The sequence below is a fragment of the Polypterus senegalus genome, chromosome 5 (assembly GCF_016835505.1).
Source record: "Polypterus senegalus isolate Bchr_013 chromosome 5, ASM1683550v1, whole genome shotgun sequence".
Lineage (NCBI taxonomy): Eukaryota > Metazoa > Chordata > Cladistia > Polypteriformes > Polypteridae > Polypterus > Polypterus senegalus.
Window position 1 is genome coordinate 195,358,852 of NC_053158.1, and position 24,443 is coordinate 195,383,294.

Here is a 24,443-nt window from a genome sequence, read left to right on the forward strand (position 1 = left end):
AACATGACCGAAACCTTCACTTTTCTTTATTTTCAGGTTAGCTAGTCATGTTACAGTATGTCTCATTATTGTTTGGCTGCTCATTAAGGAAAATGAAACAACTAAGGGGTCTGAGTCACGTCAATTAAAATGAAGGCAAAACAAGTTAATCAGCAGCAAAAACGGCTCACTAATTAAGAAAATGGTTAGATTGAAAACCTGCAGCCACTGTGGCCCACAAGGAGCGGAGTCGGACACCCCTGCCATAGACAGTAGGGCATCCCAGAATTCACAGTCACGCTCTTCAAAAGAAAGATGCCAGAGTGGTTCTTCAAAGAGATGCCACAGGGGAACCATTTTTGGTTCACCAAAAAATCATTCATGTTGTAAGAGCGCTATTAAGAGTCCGCTACTCTCCTTACCAGAATTCGGCGTCGGTTCTTCTTGTCTTGCGGGCGACCTCGGTAGCGTAGCCGACTGAGTCTTCGATGTGTGGGAAGGCACAAACAGATGGTTACCCCAATTTTGTGGACTATTTGCCAGTTCTATTTATTTCTTTAAGAACACAACTGTGGAGATACCGCACTGAGCTACACAAAAACCACTTCTCTTTCTTTTTTTTTCTCTATCTCCCAACTCCACCCACCAAATTTCTCCTCCCTTAAACAATCTATCAATTAACTTTATTGAAATTTCCTGATATGAACTCCTGCTTACAATATGAAGGATCCAAAAAGATCCTTTGTTTATTCAGACCAGTAAAAGATTTCATTTATGATGAGATCAGATGAGATCCTTTATTTGCCAAGTGCACATGCACAGATATACAGTGCATCTGGAAAGTATTCACAGCGCATCACTTTTTCCACATTTTGTTATGTTACAGCCTTATTCCAAAATGGATTAAATTCATTTTTTTCCTCAGAATTCGACACACAACACCCCATAATGACAACGTGAAAAAAGAAGTCACATTTGGAATCCAGACCTTTTATATGAAGGCCCTGACCTGCTTGATTGAACTTTTTGTTTAAGAAGCCCTGTTGTCCTTACAGACACTTATCACGTTTTTTTTTTTTTCTATTGTTATGCCACCAGACGTTTGGTTAAGTTATATTTTTTGGATTCTGACATTAAACGGGTTGGCCTGGTTGGTTCCCCAGCTACTCCTGAAGACTCCTCGGTTTGTTTGTCCCCTGAAAATGTAAATACAATTGGTTAGCAATTGAAACACTGATATGCGGCTCTTAACAAATTACATATACTTTAAGACCAGCAGATTTGAGTAACAATTTAATTTAATTAAAAATGCTCATTTTCTCCCAGATTCAACGAATTTGATAACAAGTTATTTGGCATTCCCGAAGCAGAAGTGGAAAGAATGGATCCACAGCAGAAACTGTTGCTGGAATGTACCTTCCGAGCCCTGGAGGATGCAGGAATACCAATGGAAAAAGCCAGTGGGAGTAGAACAGGCGTCTTCATTGGTGAGAGTAAACCTATTCAATGCACTACACAAAATACAAGATTTAATCTGTCCAGCGACTAACCTGCTTGATGTGTCCAAGGTTTATTGTGAGAGCAGAAGAACCAGCAGATGATAAATGCTGAGCTGACGTAGTAAAAGGCAACCAGAAGCTGACAACTGAAAAGTCAAAGCAAAACCAGGGAGACGAGTGTCAATGGGCTGAGCACAAAATACGGAACTCAAAGATGAAAAACAAATCGTGAGCCAACGAAACAATCGTAGTGTTAGGCCTAAAAGAAATCAAGCTAGCAATCCATTAAAGGAGTGTAATGAAACATTGTTTATGCACTGATGGATAAGAAACAAAGGGCATGTAGCCAAATTTATACTGCCGCTTCCAGTGGCATCCTAACGCTAATATCGTGCTCATGTGACATATCATCCAAGCTAACTTTGTCAATTCCTATGTGAATTGGAAATAAACAACGGGAATAGATTCTTGGAGTATAAAAGCCCTAGATGGATAAAAACATATGTACAAATAAAGCATATTATGACACTGTCCATTTGTAATAATTATATAAGACTTGTGGTGGATGGCTAGAATCCTTACCCGGCCAGGACATCCAAAGTTTGGAAGGACCGGGGGAAAGAGAATTGTCAGGACAGTTTCTTCCCCGGGCCGATAGAGGGCAGACCCCTTAGTCTCCAGTGGGGCCACAGGTTGGGTTATGAACATGGGGGCTCAACCCTGTTGGAACCCGTGGCCACCACAAGGGGGTGCATGGACCGTTCCAGGGCCTTATTTGGTCACGCTTCTGCCACACCCGGAGGTATGGCCGGAAGCAGCTTGTTAGGCACCTGGAGTCCTTCTAGGTGTCCTATAAAAAGGGATCCTCCTCAGTCCATGGGGGAGCCAGAGTCAGGAGGAGAGGAAAAAACCTGAGGAGGAGTGGAGGGAGAAGGACTGGCGGCAAGAAGAGACTGAAGGGTACTGGTGTGGTGAAAGGTATTTTGGGTACTAAAAAAACTGTAAATAAATGGGTATAGTGTGGCAAAACCTGTCTCCTGCCAGTCTGTATCTGGGTTAGGGTGGCGGTACGCCCCCCTAGTGGCTTAAGGACTATATTTGCATTTTGGGTTTTTTTTAATATTGGAGAATCCATTTCAAGGGGTTTTGATTAGATTTTAAATAGTTTGTTTTTAATTTCGTTATGTGCTTATGTGACATGGATATCGTCTTACACGACCATGGCAGTCACACCCGTAATCGTAAGCAGATCCAACACTGTAAGTATGGCAGCAGTTCTGTGTAGCAGCATCTCTCAGTTCAATAAACAAAAAAAGATCTTCAAATGTAGTTACTTTGTTCAAACAAGTAGGCATAGTATTAGTTTCAGTTTATGTTTTTGAAATCCTCTTTTGATCTCAGCTTCTGATTATTATTTTTGCCCTTTTTCTCTTTGGTTGTCAAGTTCAATGTCTTTCTGGTTAATGTGACTTTCGTTTTCACTGCAACCCAAAATCGTGTTTCCATCTGCTGGTCGTTTTCACTCACAATAGCCATCAGAGACGATGTCTCATTAGACCATGAGGTTTCTGTATCACTTGCTGATTGTGATACTCCCTGTCACTTAACATGCCTGTGTCCCAACATGGACATAAGTGATTGTTTGGTCGTTCAGTGTGGTGAAGAAGCTAAGGCTTTCAATTGAAAACCACACGACTGACAGAAGTTTCGAGGTGAGGGAGTGAAGGTAGCTTATATACTCACTTATGGCATCATGCTGTTTAGCACAGGCTAGTAGAAATTCCACTGTACCCCATACAGGCACCAATATTAACCCTATAAGCCCATAATTTGGCTTTCACCTTTGACTTCTAGTGTGATCCTGAGATAGTCACTTAATCTAAGTATCTTCAAGTTTGACATTTCACCCAAAAGCTTTGGTACTTTATAAAAATCTTGGAATGGTATTAACTTCATTAAATAGCAGCTATCCTTTTATTACTTTAAACAAAAACAACAACACATCAATGAAGTTGCACAGCACGTTTCTTCTTCACTCAGCCTCTTTAGAAGATGGCAGTGCCCAGAGCTACATGTACAATGAATTCATAAAGTATTTAGGCTCCTTCAGTTTTTTCCCATTTTGTTTTTGCAGCCTTGTGCAATTATTATTTTGTTTATTATGTTGATTTTTTATTTATTATTTAATTTATATGGGCAGCACGGTGGCGCTGCTGCCTCGCAGTTAGGAGACCCGGGTTCGCTTCCCGGGTCCTCCCTGCATGGAGTTTGCATGTTCTCCCCGTGTCTGCGTGGGTTTCCTCCGGGCGGTCCGCTTTCCTCCCACAGTCCAAAGACATGCAGGCTAGGTGGATTGGCGATTCTAAATTGGCCCTAGTGTGTGCTTGGTGTGTGTCCTGCGGTGGGTTGGCACCCTGCCCGGGATTGGTTCCTGCCTTGTGCCCTGTGTTGGCTGGGATTGGCTCCAGCAGACCCCCGTAACCCTGTGTTCAGATTCAGCGGGTTGGAAAATGGATGGATGGATTTAATTTATATGGGCAGCACGGTGGCACAGTAGGTAGCGCTGCTGCCTCGCAGTAAGGAGACCTGGATTCATTTCCTGGGTCCTCCCTGCATGGAGTTTGCATGTTCTCCCCGTGTCTGTGTGGGTTTCCTCCCAAAGACATGCAGGTTAGGTGCATTGGCGGTATTAAATGGTCTCTAGTGTGTGTCTGTGTGCACCCTGCGGTGGGCTGGCGCCCTGCCCGGGATTTGTTCCTGCCTTGTGCCCTGTGTTGGCTGGGATTGACTCCAGCAGACCCCTGTGTTAGTATATAGCAGGTTTGGAAATGACTCACTGATTGATTTAATTTATATGTGTTATTATGCTTATTATTGTTTATTTAATTTATATGTGTTCATGCTTCTACTGTGGGTTGTTCCATAAGGGGCGGGGCCACCTGTCCATCTCTGTCAAGGGGCCGTCCTCAGCTCTATAAAAGCTGAGACAACACACATTCCTTTTGGGGACATTGTATGTATATGTTGGGTTCTAGTAAGCTCTCTTTTGATTATTGCTGTGTACTGGATTTTTGACTTATTTGCTCTGTTTTCTTAGAACTCTTTTTGGGAAGTGTGTATTTTGGACTTGGTTACCACTGGATTGCCCATTCTTGAAGGCAACTCCTTCTCTGCCTTCTGTGCTCCTTGGAGCATTTTTTGCTGCAGGGCATTTTTGTGTAATAATTGTGTAATCATTTTCTCATTTTCTCAAAGATCCTTCATTCGCTGTTTTTGTTACACAAGCTGAAGGTTTACGGACCTTTCTACTTCATGGGGCTTTTTGCAACAGCTTTTGGGACTTTGTTTGGAGGACGCCCCAAGCTCACAACACACTAATTTTGGTTTTGTCAGACCAGAAAACCTGGTTTCTCAGTCTGGGAGCCCTTTAGGTACCGTTTTGGAAACTACAAGCAGGCTTCAGTCTGTCTTTTACTGGGGAGAGCCTTCTGTCCAGCCACTCTTCATAAAGCCCAAATCGGCAGAGTATTGCATTGATGATTGTCCTTCTGGAATTTTCTTCCTTCTCCATTGAGCTCTTGGTCACCTCTCTTACCAAGGCCATTCTCGCATTATTGCTCAGTTTGCTGTATTGTTTAGTTTGGCCAGGCAGTCAGCACCAGGAATTCCATTTATGGAGGCCACTGCGCACTTGGGAACCTTAAATACTGCAGAAGGTTGTTTCTACTCCCATTAAACTGAGTAGCCACCTGCCTGAATTCTTAATAGCATCTCCATTTCTTATTTTGTTTCTGCAGGCCTCATGAACCGGGATTATGAGATGATTTTGAACAATGCGGCCAGTACCATCAATCATTACAATGGCACTGGGACAGCCATGAGCATAGCAGCCAACCGCATCTCCTACTGTTTCAACTTCACTGGACCCTCTTTGGCAATCGACAGCGCCTGCTCTTCATCCCTGGTGGCCCTGCACTACGGCTGTCAAGCTATAAAGCAAGGTAAAAAAAAATGTTATAAAGTGTGACACTTTGCATGGTGGGAACTTCACTGTATGACAACAAAATTAAAACAGTTGCCATTTCTTATTAAGGTGTGATGCTATCAGCAGGTGCTAATAAATGATGATTTTAAAGGAAATCAAACCAATAACTGAAAAATGGCTGACGTGGGAGAATTTTCACATTTTTTTTGGTCATTTGGTGTTTCTACAGTGCATCCGGAAAGTATTCACAGCGCATCACTTTTTCCACATTTTGTTATGTTACAGCCTTATTCCAAAATGGATTAAATTAATTTTTTTCCTCAGAATTCTACACACAACACCCCATAATGACAACGTGAAAAAAGTTTACTTAAGGTTTTTGCAAATTTATAAAAATAAAAAAACTGAGAAAGCACTTGTACATAAGTATTCACAGCCTTTGCCATGAAGCTCCAAATTGAGCTCAGGTGCATCCTGTTTCCCCTGATCATCCTTGAGATGTTTCTGCAGCTTCATTGGAGTCCACCTGTGGTAAATTCAGCTGATGTGACATGATTTGGAAAGGCACACACCTGTCTATAGGAGGTCCCACAGTTCACAGTTCATGTCAGAGCACAAAACAAGTCAAAGGAATTGTCTGTAGACCTCCGAGACAGGATTGTCTCGAGACACAAATCTGGGGAAGGTTACAGAAAAATTTCTGCTGCTTTGAAGGTCCCAATGAGCACAGTGGCCTCCATCATCCGTAAGTGGAAGAAGTTCGAAACACCAGGACTCTTCCTGGAGCTGGCCGGTCATCTAAACTGAGCGACTGGGGGAGAAGGGCCTTAGTCAGGGAGGTGACCAAGAACCCAATGGTCACTCTATCAGAGCTCCAGAGGTCCTCTGTGGAGAGAGGAGAACCTTCCAGAAGGACAACCATCTCTGCAGCAATCCACCAATCAGGCCTGTATGGTAGAGTGGCCAGACGGAAGCCACTCCTTAGTAAAAGGCACATGGCAGCCCACCTGGAGTTTGACAAAAGGCACCTGAAGGACTCTCAGACCATGAGAAACAAAATTCTCTGGTCTGATGAGATAAAGATTGAAGTCTTTGGTGTGAATGCCAGGCGTCACGTTTGGAGGAAACCAGGCACCGCTCATCACCAGGTCAATACCATCCCTAAAGTGAAGTATGGTGGTGGCAGCATCATGCTGTGGGGATGTTTTTCAGCAGCAGGAACTGGGAGACTAGTCAGGATAAAGGGAAAGATGACTGCAGCAATGTACAGAGACATCCTGGATGAAAACCTGCTCCAGAGCGCTCTTGACCTCAGACTGGGGCACAGTTCATCTTTCAGCAAGACAACGACCCTAAGCACACAGCCAAGATATCAAAGGAGTGGCTTCAGGACAACTCTGTGAATGTCCTTGAGTGGCCCAGCCAGAGCCCAGACTTGAATCTGATTGAACATCTCTGGAGAGATCTTAAAATGGCTGTGTACAGACGCTTCCCATCCAACCTGATGGAGCTTGAGAGGTGCTGCAAAGAGGAATGGGCGAAACTGGCCAAGGATAGGTGAGCCAAGCTTGTGGCATCATATTCAAAAAGACTTGAGGCTGGAATTGCTGCCAAAGGTGCATCGACAAAGTATTGAGAAAAGGCTGTGAATGCTTATGTACGTCGATTTCTCAGTTTTTTTATTTTTAAAAAATTCGCAAAAACCTCAAGTAAACTTTTTTCATGTTGTCATTATGGGGTGTTGTGTGTAGAATTCTGAGGAAAAAAATGAATTGAATCCATTTTGGAATAATGCTGTAACATAACAAAATGTGGAAAAAGTGATGCGCTGTATGTTCACACAACTTGAGATGATTATAAACTTACTCATACATCAGGGTTGTACAAGCTTGTTTAGTTGCAACATAAGTGCTCAGAGCAAGCCTCAAATATTTGAATAATCAGATGGTTTAGTTTCAGTTTTACTTTCCTTATATAACAAACACACATCAAAATGTATAGTTTTTCTCAGTTGCTTATAAGCTTTTTCCACGTCATCAGAGCATGTTGTCGGTTCTAAAGACACAGGAGAGAACAGCAAATATTTTTGCACAGTAGTCAACTGTTTTGCATTGTATGTATGTCAGTCCCCAGAGCTAATGGGCTTTTTGCAAAACACCAGAAACAGTGAACATTTCGCAAGGACCTGACAGTCTCAGGTATGGAAGAAATGAAATTGGAAATATATTATAGTTTTTCCCAAACGTTTAAATTCATTTCCAGAAACTGTGGCTCAGTTTCTCAAAACCCTAAACCCAAACTAAAAAGAGTGAACTACTTTGTCAAAACTTCATACATTTCTAGCAAAATGTAATACAGCACTAAAAAGCCATGTTCTATCTTCTCAAAACAGATTCCTTCCACCAAAACAATACACACAGCTGTTATGTCTTAAAGTCTTACAGAACATCAAATAAACAATGATGTGATAAATTCAAAACAGCACCATCAAAAGTGTTCATGCGTGTTTTGGCTTCATGAGACCATGTTACATATTCAAATTCATACAAATGTGTTGAAATAAGTTTCCTTTTTCTCGGTTTGGTGAAATGATGGGTTTTTTGTCCTGAAATATCATTTACAGTACTACATGTAAATGCGACACAAATGTTTCTGTCATACGTAGTATGTAGCAAAACATACTGTAATAATTTCATCTATTGTATTTAATGTAAGTACAATGAGAAGAGCTACAAAGAAAGAAAATTAGTGCACAGATAGAAAAAGGTAACAAAATAAATATTTATACATTACTGCAAGACAAAAAGAACTGTAAAATGCAATGAAACATCACTCTGCATCCCGCCTCTGATCCCGGTCAGGCCAGGGAACTGATCCAAATCAGCTGCAATGTTCTCCCTGGGGAAAAAAGCCTTGCATGGTGGATCCATCCCTAGCATTCATCAGAGTAGATGTTATCAAGTGCCTCCTCCATTGACAGGACTAGTGCCACACGCTCATGGGGTCTGTGTTTCACCACTTTCCACTTCCATGCTGAAAGACATTCCTCTATTGGTTTCCAAAATGGGAAATATGGTAAACTCTGACACATGATTGAATTGTTCTCCCAACTGAGTTTGCACAGGTGGAACATGAGTGAGACTAGTTGGTAATCAGTAAGAGCTGCATTTTGGGGTGGCAAGTGGTCTGGTGACTGCCCCAGGCCCCACGCCTAAAGAGGCCCCAATTTTGAGGTTTGCGTGTCCCGTTCGAGCAGATTTGTCAAGTTATATTGTCTAGTATAGATCAACCATGTCTCAAGACAGGCTTTGAAAAAGAAAAAGACATTGTAGATCCAGATTACACTACGAAGATGTCATCAACAACTTTTTCAATCGGAAGGCAAGAAAAGTGGATTTTCGTCTCTGAACATGGAAACCAGTAAGAGATTTCATGATGATACCTCTACATTAATTTCACACTTCCTGTCGAAATACTGAAACTCACATTTTATTTGTAGGCCATAAACATGTCCGAATATTAATGCACGAATACATGTATCGCTAATGATAACCGGCTGACATGACATCAACGTGAGTTATGACTATGGCGTCCTGCATATTAATTTGGGTACTTGTCTAGAGGAGGCCCTGCTAATTTCTGTATTACACCGCATCTCATTTCGCACTGTCGTGGTATTGTCATGAATTATGAATTGCACTTTTTTAATAGATCATGTTGTTATATTTTGATAAAGTTCGCCCGCTATCTTGCAAAAATATAGCTGAATACTGTAATGAGAAAATCCAGTGTATGTTAACATTATTTTAATTAAATTCGCGTGCAAGTTTATACAGTCCAAACATACCGGTAACAGTGTTTGATGTAACCGGCCCCGCGTGGGCAGCCTAAGGGCACTGCTGGTAATCAGGGTGTTACATTTTGAAGGCCAGTGTTTCTAGGTGAACAAAGTGCACTAAGTGATGTAATTTGTGTTCAGAAATTTGCAAAACTGTGATTTAGAGTGATATCAAACCACTTACAGCTGAACACCAGCAAGACCAAGGAACTGGTAATGGATTTTAGGAGGCCCAGGCCCCTCATGGAGCCCGTGATCATCAGAGGTGACTGTGTGCAGAGGGTGCAGACCTATAAATACTTGGGAGTGCAGCTGGATGATAAACTGGACTGGACTGCCAATACTGATGCTCTGTGCAAGAGAGGGCAAAGCTGACTATACTTCCTTAGAAGGCTGGCGTCCTTCAACATCTGCAATAAGATGCTGCAGATGTTCTACCAGACGGTTGTGGCGAATGCCCTCTTCTATGCGGTGGTGTGCTGGGGAGGCAGCATAAAGAAGAAGGACGTCTCACGCCTGGACAAACTGGTGAGGAAGGCAGGCTCTATTGTAGGCATGGAGCTGGACAGTTTGACATCCGTGGCAGAGCGACGGACGCTCAGCAGGCTCCTGTCAATCATGGAGAATCCACTGCATCCACTGAACAGGATCATCTCCAGACAGAGGAGCAGCTTCAGAGACAGACTGCTGTCACCGTCCTGCTCCACTGACAGACTGAGGAGACCCCACACTATGCAACTCTTCAGTTCCACCCGGGGGGGGGGACACACTAAAATTATTCAAAGTTATTGTCTGTTATACCTGCACTTTTATTACTCTTTAATATTGTTTTTTATCAGTATGCTGCTGCTGGAGTATGTGAATTTCCCCTTGGGATTAATAAAGTATCTATCTATCTATCTATCTATCTATCTATCTATCTATCTATCTATCTATCTATCTATCACTCATATAGTGCCTCTATCTATCTATCTATCTATCTATCTATCTATCTATCTATCTATCTATCTATCTATCTATCTATCTATCTATCTATCTATCACTCATATAGTGCCTCTATCTATCTATCTATCTATCTATCTATCTATCTATCTATCTATCTATCTAATCTATCTATCTATCTATCTCTATCTATCTGAGTGAGACCAATGGAATTGTATTGTGAGACCAATGGAATTGTGCTAGAGTTCAGCTTTTTGGAGCCATGTTGTTGATACATGAGCTTCAAGTTTTCAGAACTGTATGCACAGTTCCAATTTTTTGTGTGTATAAAATGGGAAAAAACTGTAAAGGAAGGAATCTTGCCCTCAGCTATTAGCTCTCTGACTCAGGAACCAGGCAGGATGAAGCCTGTCCATTACATCTTTTATTTCTCTTCAGCAAATGCTGAAGAGGGAGCATTCATCACAGTAGTCTGTTATAGAATGATCAAAAAAGTAAGGGCAAAGGTTTGTTTTAGAAACACCTGAATTTAGATAATAGTGCTGATTAATATGTACATTTGCTCTGATTGGTTCGTTGACTGAAATAACTTATTCAAATAAAAGTCTATTCTACTAGAGTCTTGATGTTCTCATATCTCTAACGTTCTGCCATTATTCTTGAAATCTCTGCGTATGTGATGACTGTCCAGTATTGTTGTTTACAGGACATCTGCTGATCTCTGAATCATCTCCCAATACATTTTATGTATTACATCAACCATTCTCCTAGCACATTCATGTCTTTTATTTATTTAACCATTTCAGTAGTTCTCTTAATGACATTTCTAAAACAAATGCTTATATATTTGCACTGCAAACCAAAATACTTAACTATTGTTACCTCCAAATTATTCCCTTACACAGGTCAAGCAAATCCCAGTAAAATGGCATGGCTGCTAAGGCCCTTTCCCACTTCAACTGGCCTCGTCTTGCAACTGAGGACATATTTGTTGCAAATTTGTCTCTAACCCAATCAACAAAGGTGACAACACATAAAAGGGGGTAGATGGTGTGGTTTGTTTGTTAATGTAAAATGGAACAAGACAGACAACAACCCCTATGACAGTGTGATTGGGGAGAACAAAGAGAAAGAGGAGTACCTCCTGGAAGGGGTGGCCACAGAACAGTGGTCTCGGATAAAATCAGAGCAACTATTACAGACCATGTGATAAATCATGACCTCTCATTGTGTGAGGCTGGTTTGAGTGTGCAGCCAAAATCTTCTACATTCATGTGTGGCCTCAATTATTTGGAGGTTCTGGAGTGAGAATCAGTAAGGCACCCAAACTCAAATACAGTGATCCCTCGCTATATCGCGCTTCGACTTTCGCGGCTTCACTCCATCGCGGATTTTAAATGTAAGCATATCTAAATATATATCACGGATTTTTCGCTGGTTCGAGGATTTCTGCAGACAATGGGTCTTTTAATTCATGGTACATACTTCCTCAGTTTGTTTGCCCAGTTGATTTCATACAAGGGACGTTATTGGCGGATGGCTGAGAAGCTACCCAATCAGAGCACGTATTACGTATTAAATAAAACTCAGTGATATACGATATGCTTCCCGCATGGTGCTTCGCACACTTAAAAGCTCTAACAGCACGTATTGATTTTTGATTGTTTGCTTTTCTCTGTCTCTCTCACTCTCTCTGCCTGACGGAGGGGGTGTGAGCAGAGGGGCTGTTTGCACAGAGGCTGTTTGCCTAGCAGATACGGACGCTCCTCTACAAAATGCTGAAAGACTACCTTCACATTGCTCCCTTCCTTGTGGCTGCTTTATTGCGGTGCTTCACATACTTAAAAGCTCTAACAGCACATATTGATTTTTGATTGTTTGCTTTTCTCTCTCTCTGTCTCTCTCTCTCTCTGACATTCTCTGCTCCTGACACGCGCACTCCTTTGAAGAGGAAGATCTGTTTGCATTCTTTTAATTGTGAGAAAGAATTATCATCTCCGTCTTGTCATGAAGCACAGTTTAAACCTTTGACTAAAGGGTGTTCTTTCATGTCTAGAGGGCTCTAATAATGTTAAAAAACGTATTTAAAGGTCGTAAACAGGTTTTCTAGGCTCTAACTGCGAAAATATTAGATTTATAAATAAAGAATCCTACTTCCTGGAAATTCATTTATCGCGGTAGAGTCTGGAATGTATTAACCGCAATAAACAAGGGTTTACTGTATAACTGTACAGAGAATATTTATAAACAGTGTGGGAGAGTTTATAAGGGCTTAAAATATATAAAAATAACCATACAAACATATGGTTTCTTCTTCGCGGATTTTCACATATCGCGGGGGGTTCTGGAACACAACCCCCGCGATCGAGGAGGGATTACTGTATACAGTATTTGCAGATGTGCACACGTATGCTACACTATCTCTGCACAGCATAGAGTAATTGAGCTTGACATACATCTCCGTGGAAGTGCAGTGCCTTCACAGAATTGAACGTAGACCTGCTGCTGGTGGGTGAGGCAAAATCTTTAATGTCACGCAAGAGCTAGAGGTTGTTGAGATGGTGCTGAGGAACAATGACATTAATTTAAGAGAAATACAGATGGCTATAATTGCAAACCATACAACTTTCAACCACATTGATACTGTCAGTATATCCACCATTGATTGGGTCTTGAAACATCATAACATCGGCTTGGAACAAACCTAAAGAGTGTACTTTAAAGTTAACAGTGAGTATGTAAGGGAGTTGAGACATCAATAGGTGGTTGATATAATAATGTTGTATCATTTTATATCACTTCATGCTGTACTCTATATAGAGGTTTAGTTCACTGGTTCTCTCAGGTGTTTCACTTTGTCCTGTCTGTTGTGATTACAGAGAATCATGGAACTGGAGTAAAGTGCTGTACCATGCATATTTCTTTATGAATGAAGCTGGTTTCAATTCAGCCAAGGTCAGAAATCATGGGGTTGTAACCGGCCATAGAGCATCAGTTTAAATACCAGGGCAAAGAGGCTCACATACTGTATTACTCTTTGTTCAGCCATATCAAACAATGGTCCTGTAGCATACATCTCAACAGCAGGTCCATATAACTCTCTTAATCTCTGCCATTTCCTTGAAGAACTTTATAGATGTTTGGTGTATTGTGCTTTTCTTTTATCCAGGGGACTGTGAAATGGCAATCTGCGGAGGAGTCAGTTGTATTCTTGAGCCAAGGATATTCGTCACCCTCAGCAAAGCAAAAATGATATCTCCGGATGGTGTCAGCAAGCCTTTCTCCATCGAGGCTGATGGTTATGGGAGAGGAGAAGGCTGTGGCATTGTCCTACTCAAGCCTTTAGAACAGGTAATTTTTGCATTTCAAAACTTTATTTAAATTTGGAATACATGGAGAAAAACCTTTATTTGCAATGCAGCCAAGCATTATAAACATTCAAAATAATATAGAAATCAATCAATAAAATTACTTAAAATAATTAAAAACATTAAGATAATCTGAGACCAGAAGCAGCCTGCTTCTCATGTTTTGAAGAGCCAGGTTTACCTGGTATCATTGAGTTCTATGTCAACTTTTTGATACGGTGGCCCTGAATTGCTTGCATTCGAAAATGTAAAGATGTGTGGCACACAAACCAAACAAGGTGGAGTGAAACAATTAAATGCATTGGCACTTGTACAATCAGAGCGATGGCAGCTTTTAGAGGTGATGTGCACAAAATCACAAAGCTGGCAGCATTAAGGGTGGTTTATGCTTGATGCGTTCTTGTGGGACACAAAGGTTGCGTGGTGAAAATGAAGTCAGACATCCTGGAAAACTTCCACACATGTTTGTCGTGCAATGGTACTTTTCTACAGTATTTTATTTAATTTCGTCGCATTGAGAATGTGGCCCTCTGCATCCATAATGGTGAATTTTTGAGGTGAGGCTGGTTACATCGGTGCCACAATTATGAATGATGGGCTGAATATTATGCCAATGGCCATCAAAGTTCAGGATAGACTTGCAAAATATTTGAAGTGAATCTGCTCATCATGCAGGTCTCCTCCACTCATGAGAATATCACGGTCGGCCCTTCATATTGGTGGGTTCCACTTCCATGGAAATATTAAAAAAAATAACAACTTCAAAAAGTTCCAAAAAGCAAAACTTGAAATTTCCCCACGCTGAGCACTACAGTGAATCCGCGCAAATGAAGTGATGTGTAGGCATGTCTTGCTTTAGCCTCCCGCCTATCTGAGGGATAAGATAAGATCAGATAAGATAAGAAAAACACAGTTTTTACGCTGAGCAATTTCAATAAGCTATACTATAGGGTGGTCCAGATCTAATTATGCAATTTTCATTACGCTATAACTTATTAAGTTTATTACATAGAGAATTCACAAAAAATTATTTTTGTTGCCGATAGATGGCAGCACCTGCCCTGCACTCCAAAATGGCGGGGAGACAGTTGTCAGCCGAACAGCAGGTGCGATGTGTTCGCCTTTTCATAATTGCATAATTAGATCTGGACCACCCTGTATTGACCTGTTGCTGCCATCTTGAGGATATGTAGTGCAATTAATTTAGTTTTATTTCAGCTAATAAAGTTTCTTTTTAGTGAAGTTATTTTTTTTTTAATTTATGGGTTGAAAATCAAACATTTTACTTTCCTATATTCTAAATTAGACTATACCATAAATAACTGCACATTTTTGCGGAAATAAAAGAAGGTGAATATCAATTGTAAACTCGTCTCTCTTCAATTTTCTTTTTCAGGCGTTGAAAGATCTTGACCATATCAGAGGCATCATAACATACAGTGCTGTAAATCAAGATGGAAGAACAGTGACGCCCATCACCAGACCATCAATGATGCAGCAGGAGGAGCTTCTACACAGTATTTATTCCAAACATGTCGACCCTTCACACATACAATATATAGAGGCTCATGGGACTGGAACATCAGCAGGTGATCCTACTGAGGCCAGCAGCATCTCTAATGTAGTTGCTAAATGTCGTTCAGCTGGATCTCCAAGTCTTGTTATCGGCTCTGTAAAAGGTAACATTGGACACACTGAATCTGCAGCCGGTATAGCGGGGCTCATCAAAGTCCTCTTGATGATGCAACATGAAACCCTTGTTCCATCCCTCCATTATTCCAAAGACAGTGGCAGCATTGACGCCGAAGCTCTCAACCTTAAAATTCCAACTAAAGTAGAGAAATGGGAAAGCAGAGGACCACTGGGTAGGGCCGCAGGAGTGAATAACTTTGGATTCGGTGGGACTAATGCACATGTTGTGGTGCGGCAATTCAAAGAGACCCGGGTTCTGAATCACCGAGTTGAAAAGGGGTTGAAGCTGTTCGTACTCTCCGCAGCCTCAGAGAAAGCCATTCATATGACAATGGCTGACATTCTTCAGAAAATTGGCAGCAGTGCCTCATTAGAGCTTCACGACCTGGCATATACATCTGCATGTAGGAGAAGTCACGCCAAACACAGGTACCGAAAAGCCTTTGTAACATCGACTCTTGAGAATTTAACTAAGCAGATCCAAACCACAGTCGAGATGAAAATAGAAGCTGCCAAATCAGATCGACACTTAGTGTTTGTGTTCTGTGGAAATGGAGTCACCTACAAGGGGATGTGCAAACAACTGATAAAGGAAGAAAATATATTTAGAGAGAAAATTATTGAAATTGAAAACATTTTTAATGATTATGATTCAATTCGTCTTCTAGACCGGTTGGAAAATGAAACAGACTATGATGATTTTACAAAGCCAGAAATCATCCAGCCATTGCTGTTTGCCATCCAGGTGGCCTTATCGAGCCTTCTGAGTCAGTGGGGTATAAAGCCGAATGCTGTTTTGGGTCACTCCGTAGGTGAGGTTGCAGCTGCACATTGCTCAGGTCTGCTCTCCCTGCAGGATGCGGTGAAAGTCATTTACTATCGAAGCATCTTGCAGGCCAAAGTCACCGGAGGGAAGATGCTTGTTGTCAGCAATATTGCTGTTTCTGATCTTTTAGGCTTTATTAATGCTTCTTCGAGAAAAGTCAGCATTGCTGCCTTCAACAGCCCCCAGTCATGTACCTTATCAGGTGATGCAGAGTCCATAGATGACATTCAGCGGGAGCTGCGATTGGCGTTCAGTTCAAAGAACATTTTCTTATATATCCTTGATGTGCCGGCTGCATACCACAGTCCTATGATGGATCCTATTTTGAAGACAGTTGAGGAAGAAATAGGGCTTCTAAAAACTGGGCCCATGACCACAGACCTGATTTCTACAGTAACAGGACAGTTCATTTCCACTGGGGATTTTACCAATGGTCAATACTGGGCCAAGAATGTCCGACAACCTGTGTGTTTTGAGCAGGCAGTAAAGTCAGTGACTTCTAGCAAAAAAGATGTTGTATTTGTAGAAATTGGTCCGAGAAGGGCACTTCAAAGGAGTATTATGGAGATCTTAGGATCTGATGCTTTAATATTTCCTACTGTGCAACCAAGTAAGGACTACGAGACTCTGCTTACAGTTGTGACCAAACTTTTTGAATTGGGTTTTGACATCAGCTGGGAACAGTTTTATCAAGGTAGTGAGACACTGCCAAGCCCTTACCCAAGATACCAGTTTGATCATGTCAAGAAAGAGGTCTCTTCTAATTCTGAGGGGCAAATAAACCAAAATATGTTCAACACTTTCCATCCGCTCCTTCATGGAGCAAATAATGACCAGACAATAATCACATGCAAGAAGTTAACAGATGTGGTACCATACATATATGAACATAAAAACAATGGTGTCGCTATAGTTCCAGGAGCCTTCTATGCGGAGATAGCTTTGGCATCTGCCATGGCTAATCAAGAGACTAAACTGCCTCTAAGTTTCCTTCAGCTTGAAATCAAATTTTCTAAACCCTTTACCGTGAATCAAAACTCAATGCCCCTACAGGTACAATTAGAATCACAAAATGGAGTAACTGCTTTTAAGATATACTCTTCTGAAATCACATATGCATTAGGCAAAATACAAATGCATACCAAAAATGTTACAGAGGAAAGACAAATCGCAGTGGACAGTGTTCGCACCCGGTGTGAAATAATCGTGACATCTGAGACGATTTATGAGAAGTTATCTAACCTGGGTTTCCAATACAGAGGAGTATTCAGGCAACTTGGTAATATCTATCAAAAAAAAGAGTTCAAAGAGGCCATTACAAGAATTCGAATACCAGACAAAATTCAAAAAGAGGTGTACAAATATTTTTTTCACCCGGTAATTTTAGATTACTTTTTACAAATGTCATCCTTTTTTGTGGTAAGTGTCTCCAAATCCAGGCCTGGATTTCCTTCAGGAATAGGTAGCCTGATTATATCTGCACCATTGCAGAGTGAGATGTTCATGTACATGAAAGTCATTAAAAGCGACGAATATTGTACAGAGGTGTGTGGATGTTTTACTGATTCCAACGGCTTCGTCTTAGCTGAACTTAAACACGTTCAGATTATGTTTCTCGGCTCTGGTCTTTCTATTACCCGTAAATTTACTTTTCAAAATCAATGGGTAGATTCTCCTGAGGAACCGGTCTCAGAAAGTCATCCGAAGAGTTTAGTGTTCGCTGATCAGCTGGGGGTGGCCCAGTTGGTGAAGCATCATCTTCATCCAGACTCCGTGTACATTTCTAATAAAGATACAGAATCAGCAATGATGAATATTGGCCAATATTTTGTCAACTCTGAATTCACGGAAATTTTATTTTTCTGGGGAATCAAAATTTTTGATGAGTTGTACCCTGAAAATGTGCTACAGCATTTAACAAACTGTTGTGAAGCTTACCAGCAGATTATCATTATGCTGATAGAAACAAAATACAGCTGCACAATTAAAACGATCACCTACAGAGCCTCTGAAAATACAGTCGATCAGATGAGCACAGGATTTGCTCTGTGGGGAATGTCCCGGGCATGTGCTGCTGAAATTTTTCATCTTTCCTTTCAGGTGATTGATATTGGATCTAAAAATAATGAAGATATTGTTTTGCTGGGAAAAGTAATTACTTCATATGCGAGCCAAAAATATCCAGAAGTTATGATCAGAAAAGGCCGGATTTACCATTCAAGCATCAAACGGGCAGTTGAAAAAGAGATTTGGAGTCGATCGAACCATCAGACAACTTTAGATGTACGTAGGTTTGCCCTTAATAAGACAAATCCATATGGACTTGAGTGTCTGCAAGCCACCATACTTATTGGTAGCAATAATAAAACTCTCTCTAATGACGGAGTGGAGATTCAGATAAGCAAGATATGTCTCCATTCCTCTGATTACTTTCCTGTGAGTGTCAATGCTTTACGCTTTGGTGAGACAATGTACTGGACCAAATACTGCAACGAAAACCACCAACTCTTGTGTCTTGACTTCAGTGGCATTGTAACAACTGTGGGAAGTAACGTCACATCCCTGAAGCCTGGAGATCATATCATATCATGCTTTCCAGTGGGTGCAGCTTCTAGGGTTCTCCTCCCTGAATCAGTTTGTTACAAAAGCTGGAATATTCCTTTCCTGAAAGATGTCCCTTGTGTTTCCTTCTTCATATTAGCTTGGGAAATTTTAGTAAATGTCTTACCCACAGTCAGACCTCCGAGGCAAGTGGGGATAATTTCCTCCTTTCCTCAGTCCACTCTATGCAAAATTATTACACATGTGGCAATCAAATGTGGTATGCGCACTGAAATTATTAGAAAAAGAAATACTGAACAGTTTATTAATAGTGACACTTTAATTTTTTTAAACCCTACTGAATTTTCATCTGTTAGAAACATTTTAAGTGTCACGACTGCCAGCTATATTGTTATCGTATGTAACAGCGACCGGACCTTTAATCTCCTGAATATGCTTAGTTGTGACAACGAACACGTTCACATTCACGTTGTTCAGCTGATGACAATTTTTCAGAAAACTTACCTTACTAAACACAGCAAATCCATTTTCAAGTGGGTGAAGTCCTTGAAGTTAGAGAAGTCCTTGTTAGACATCCCTACCAAAGTTCTTCAATCTGATATACACAGTGGGAATGAGGTGGCACAGACTCAAAGATTAGACTCTTATTTTATGGCCAAGACAATGCAACTGGTTGTTCTTCAGGATGACTTCAAAAGAATTTTCAAAATTCCTCTACTTACCCCAAATAAGCAGCTTTTTCGACGTGATGCTGTATACTTAGTAACTGGAGGACTTTCAGGTTTGGGGTTCGAGACTGTAAAGTTCATTGCCCAGCATGAAGGTGGATATATTGTCATTCTCTCTAGAAGTGCTCCGACACCAGAGAGACAAGCAGATATTGCAGACCTACAGAACCAGTTCGGAGCAACCATTTCTAATATTTGCTGTGATGTGGCCATTACAAAGGATGTGAAGCAGGCAATCCGTGCCATTAAACACACCTATCCCAGTGCTACAATACGAGGGATATTTCACAGTGCAGTGGTCCTACATGATGGACTGATTCACACTTTGAGCAAATCTGACTTTGAGAAAGTGATGAGACCCAAAGTTGCTGGGGTGTTAAATCTTCATAACACAACCAAACGATGCAAACTGGACTACTTTGTGTGTTATTCTTCCATCGCTTCCTTTTTAGGGAATTCTGCTCAAGCAAATTACGCAGCGGCAAACTCATTTTTGGATATGTTTTGTCATTACCGAAGGCGGATTGGGTTACCTGGACAGTCAATTAACTGGGGAGCTTTAAATATTGGTCTGCTGTTGAACAAAGAGAAAATTCAACAATTCCTTGAGCAGAAGGGTTTGATGATCCTGGATGTACCCGAAATTCATGAATGTCTGGAATACTGCTTGATGCAGAGCAACCCACAGATAGTCGTGTCGAAGTTTCATTTTCAGAATTTGAGCAAGCACTCTCTGTCCTCTAATGTTTACCTCAGACAGCGTTTCTACTCAGTCATGGCAGAGGAAATCAAACACTTAGCTGACACATCCGAGATTTCCCAGGGCAATTCCATTTCTAATCTTGAAAATTATGTAATAACAGTGCTCTGTGACATCTGTGGTATGGATGCTGAGGAAGTGACAAACGATACCTCCCTTTTAGCATTTGGGATTGACTCCATGCTAGCAATGACTGTGCAAAATCGCATGTTTCAAGACAGAAATGTAAATGTACCCCTGGTGAAACTCATGGACCCAAACACGACAGTGTCCATGTTGGTGTCACTATTGCAAGAAAACTTACAAATGGAAAGGAGAGGACATAAATAACAATGTGGAGATATAGTTTTAAAGTTTTTAAGGTTTTAAAGTTAAAAGTAAAGATTTTACACTGAAGATGACCCACTTAAAGGTTCTCCAATGTTGTCTCTGTCCTAGAGTCTATATAAACACAGGAAACTCCAGTTTCTGTTTTACGATCCGTCTGAAGCTGCTTCGAAAGCTTGCATATTAATCAGTTCAGTTAGCCAATAAAAGCAGTCATTTTGCTTGACTTCTCATTGCATCCATAATGGCTAATACGGTTTTATTATCCAGCAACAGAATGTAAAAGTCTACTCCCGTCGAGGTTTGTTGGAAATAATTTTATAAAATGTGTTCAATAAGATCAAATTTGCATTATGATTAAATAAGTTGTGTTTTATATGTTATGTATGAACGGTTGGAAGTGTATCAGACATTAGTATTCGCTTTTTGAAGCTCATGTACTTGCATGCTTTGCTGCTCCCATAATCGGAGTTGTGTTTTAATTTTTTACTTTCTTCTTTGGCCTTGAAGACATTGAAGGAACCAAGAAACCAATGGGTTCATTTAGTTTAGACGCATTAATAATAATATTTAAAAGTAACTACTTTTTTTATGAGATGGCACCACTTTGGTCATGATATGGGCACTGCCATTGTGTACATATGTAATGAACTTGAGAGTTCCAAAGCACAGTAAGCCCAAAATTTGCTGAAAATGACCACTAGAATGGGAAACAAAAAAGGGCAGCACAGAATCTTTCTAAATAAGAGATTTGTTTAATAAAAATGCCATTTGGAATACTTTGTGTGTTATTGCCTATTTCTTTAACATCTGCATCTCAAAGAATCACATAAAATGCCACAACTGAAAAACTATGCAAATATAATGTTATCTGTCTGTCTCTTATTGTCCTGAAAGAACACAGAAATATCACTGTTGAAATTCTGGTGCTCCGTGTGCTCAGTGCATACCTACTACAGTATATAATAAAACTCTAAGATCTATGAGTCGATCTTTGGTGACGCGGCAAAGGAGGAAGTGCAAGAGTAGAGGCATATGAGCCACACTGAGAGGGACGTTGTTGAGATTTAAATCAAGCTTCAATATGCCTTGTTGTTGGTTTTAGAATTTGTTTTTTTTTATTATTAAAAGGAGTTTATTATTTACTATTATTTTACAGGCCTATGCTTTTGTTTTTAATGTGGCCTGCTTGCTTTTCACTTGCCCTGTTTTAAATGAACCAAGGATGCTGTGTTTTTTTAGGGAACTGAGTAAACAAGCTTTTCTTTTGGGACATGGCGACTTTAATGGGCCTCCTGGCTGACAAAAGACCAAATAGGTTTCTGCAAACTCACAAGGTCCTTAAACTTAAAGAAAACTAAGTAAATTTGCGTACTAGTGCATAAAAATTTGAAACATATAAACATTTTTTAAATGGTATTCAATTTTATATATTAAGGCTTATGAATATTCGAGATGATCAAATTGAAAGCAAGCTGCATTGTGTTAGCTAAGATTGAGCTATACAGGAGTTTAAGACCGGGTTTATACTTCACGCGATGTGACACATGCTGCAGCGGACGCTCCTGCTACGCAAGCATTTTATTGTTTACTAGCCATGTGCGCCCAACTACGTTGCGTGTTAAAGTTGTCTTTGAAGGGCTACCTGTTTAAACGCGGCTGCCAGTCGTGAACTGGGCCCTTCGTCGCACAGCATTATGATTTTTTATAAGGGAAACAAAATTACAAAAGAAAACCCTTGGATATTGATTTGATAGGAGCGGCCTACTCGGAATCGCTGTCTGAATTGTAATTATGTGGTGGTGTAGGAGCATTTCTGCTTCTGTCCGTTCACAGTCCGTCTCGTTTTCACAACGCTGTTGTTTCCTCTCACGATGTCTTCTCAACCTTTCTCCAATCTCGCAGGTTGCTTTGTGGCAATCCAAAGAGTAAGGCAATATACACGGAGCAATGGTTATAAAAGGGGGACACATAGATATCCAGGCTCTTTAATGCATAAATAGAGATCACTTCACTGACATGTGAGCAAGCCACAGTACAACTGTGACACGCGCAGCACTCGCCGGCTACAACGTAACAATAATAATTTCCGGAACGTGCTGTTACGTTGTCATTTATTTTACCCACTGTCTTTCTTTCAGTCATATGTTACGTAGGCACGTACCTTTTATCTTCGGCAATCTCATTCTCTAACCAGGCCTCAGGAGCTAATCAGCGTAACACTGTCCACCACCCCTTTCGTTATTCCGGCACATTGTTGACATCCGTGAGTAACAACAACGTACTAAACTGGAAGGTGGTCTACGCATGCGTTGAATTCGCGGACAAACAAAGATCAAGATCTAAATGAAGATCTCTTTAGTTAATTTAAAGTACAACAATTTGTTTAGTTTGAATGTCTGTGTTTTGAGGTGTGACTGGCGTACTACAGTCTTCAGTAGTATAAGCCTGGAGGAGATTCTTAATGCAATGCCTATGTTTTAGCTGTCTCTCTACTGCTATCTAGTGCTTCTTCTTTTAATTCATTCGTGGACAAACAAAGATCAAGATCCAAATGAAGATTATATATAGAGATACTTGCGTGCATACTTTACGTAAATCTGGAGGAATCCACCAGGTGGCAGTGCGAGATATTATCACAGGTTCAGTTTCACTGTGTTGTGAATTGCCTGAAACATCCATTAAATTCCGATGACACCTTACCGCAATATCTCTGAAAAGGATGGTTAATGATCCATTAATCCAGGGATGTGTCCATTCCAGCAAACATTGGGCACGAGGTAGAAACAATCCCTGGATGGGGCCTCAGCTCATCGCAAGGTGAATACAAGCACTCACATACACTGGCGTCATTTTAGCAGCACCAAATCCCCAAATCTGCATATCTTTTGAAGGAAACCGGAGCACAGTGTGGAAACCCAGCAGGAAATCATGTAAACTCCAGGCAGGGAACACCAGCGACGTGACTCCCTGCGAGACAGCAGCGCTACTGCTCCAGCACCGTGCCACCCCCATGTGTGTAATTATTAACAGTATTCATTATTTAACCGAAATGAATGATTTATCTGTAAAATGTAACATACATACTTTAACGCATTTCATCATGAAAGTGATATCAGGTATAAATCTAAAGATTCTAAATTTGCAGAGAGTTGGAATATCAGACATTTAATGTGTTCTGTGTGGTGATCTATTGCTGTTTGCCGCTGCTGTCAGGTCCAAGAAGCTTGTAGTGATTAAAACCTGGGATGACGTTTATGACGGTCTGCTTTAATGATAAACTATGAGGTTAAAGTGGACATTTCGAGATTAAAGCCGAAATTTCCACTTTAATCACAAAATACATGTTTTCATCATGTACTTCATTTTTTTTCTCTGTGGCTCAAATACAGTGCTGTACATTATGTTGCTGTTAACCCAGCCACAAGGGGTGCACAAACCAGTGTGCCGGTCTTCGTGCCAGTCCCAAGCCCTGATAAATGGGGAGGGTTACGTCAGGAAGGGCATCCGGTGTAAAATTTTGCCAAATCAATATGTGGACAACCATACAAATTTCCATACTGGATCGGTCGAGCCCCGGGTTAACAGCAACCACCACCAGTACTGTTAGCCAACAGGGTGCTGGCGGAAATTGGGCTACTGTTGGCCGAAGAAGAAGAAGGAGAAGAAGAGAGGGGAGAGGAGAGGAAAGTAAAGAGAGTGGAACTGAGAGTAGGAACTTTGAATGTTGGCAGTATGACTGGTAAGGGGAGAGAGTTAGCAGATATGATGGAGAGAAGGAAGGTTGATATATTGTGCATGCAGGAGACTAAATGGAAGGGGAGTAAGGCCAGGTGGATCGGAGGTGGATTCAAATTTTTCTATCATGGTGTGGATGGGAGGAGAAATGAAGTAGGAGTTATTCTGAAGGAACAGTATGTCAAGAGTGTTTTGGAGG

The 24,443-nt window shown here is 40.9% G+C and overlaps 1 protein-coding gene across 1 annotated transcript; it reads left to right on the forward strand.

Annotated features, from left to right (window-relative positions):
- The first annotated feature begins 1,360 nt into the window (after window positions 1–1,360).
- Window positions 1,361–20,509, forward strand: LOC120529934 (reducing polyketide synthase PKS1-like). Its single transcript, XM_039754143.1, has 4 exons — window positions 1,361–1,466; window positions 5,276–5,479; window positions 13,413–13,594; window positions 15,008–20,509. Exons 1-4 carry the CDS (start codon window positions 1,361–1,363, stop codon window positions 20,507–20,509), a joined length of 5,994 nt encoding a protein of 1,997 aa, XP_039610077.1.
- Window positions 20,510–24,443: the final 3,934 nt, after the last annotated feature.

Excerpts from the sequence above, each read along its gene's own strand:
- LOC120529934 (XM_039754143.1), top strand. The coding sequence starts at position 1,361 with ATGGATCCACAGCAGAAACTGTTGCTGGAATGTACCTTCCGAGCCCTG. Across the intron at positions 5,480-13,412 it reads CTGTCAAGCTATAAAGCAAG|GGGACTGTGAAATGGCAATC; the intron begins GTAAAAAAAAAT and ends TCTTTTATCCAG. Across the intron at positions 13,595-15,007 it reads TACTCAAGCCTTTAGAACAG|GCGTTGAAAGATCTTGACCA; the intron begins GTAATTTTTGCA and ends TTTCTTTTTCAG.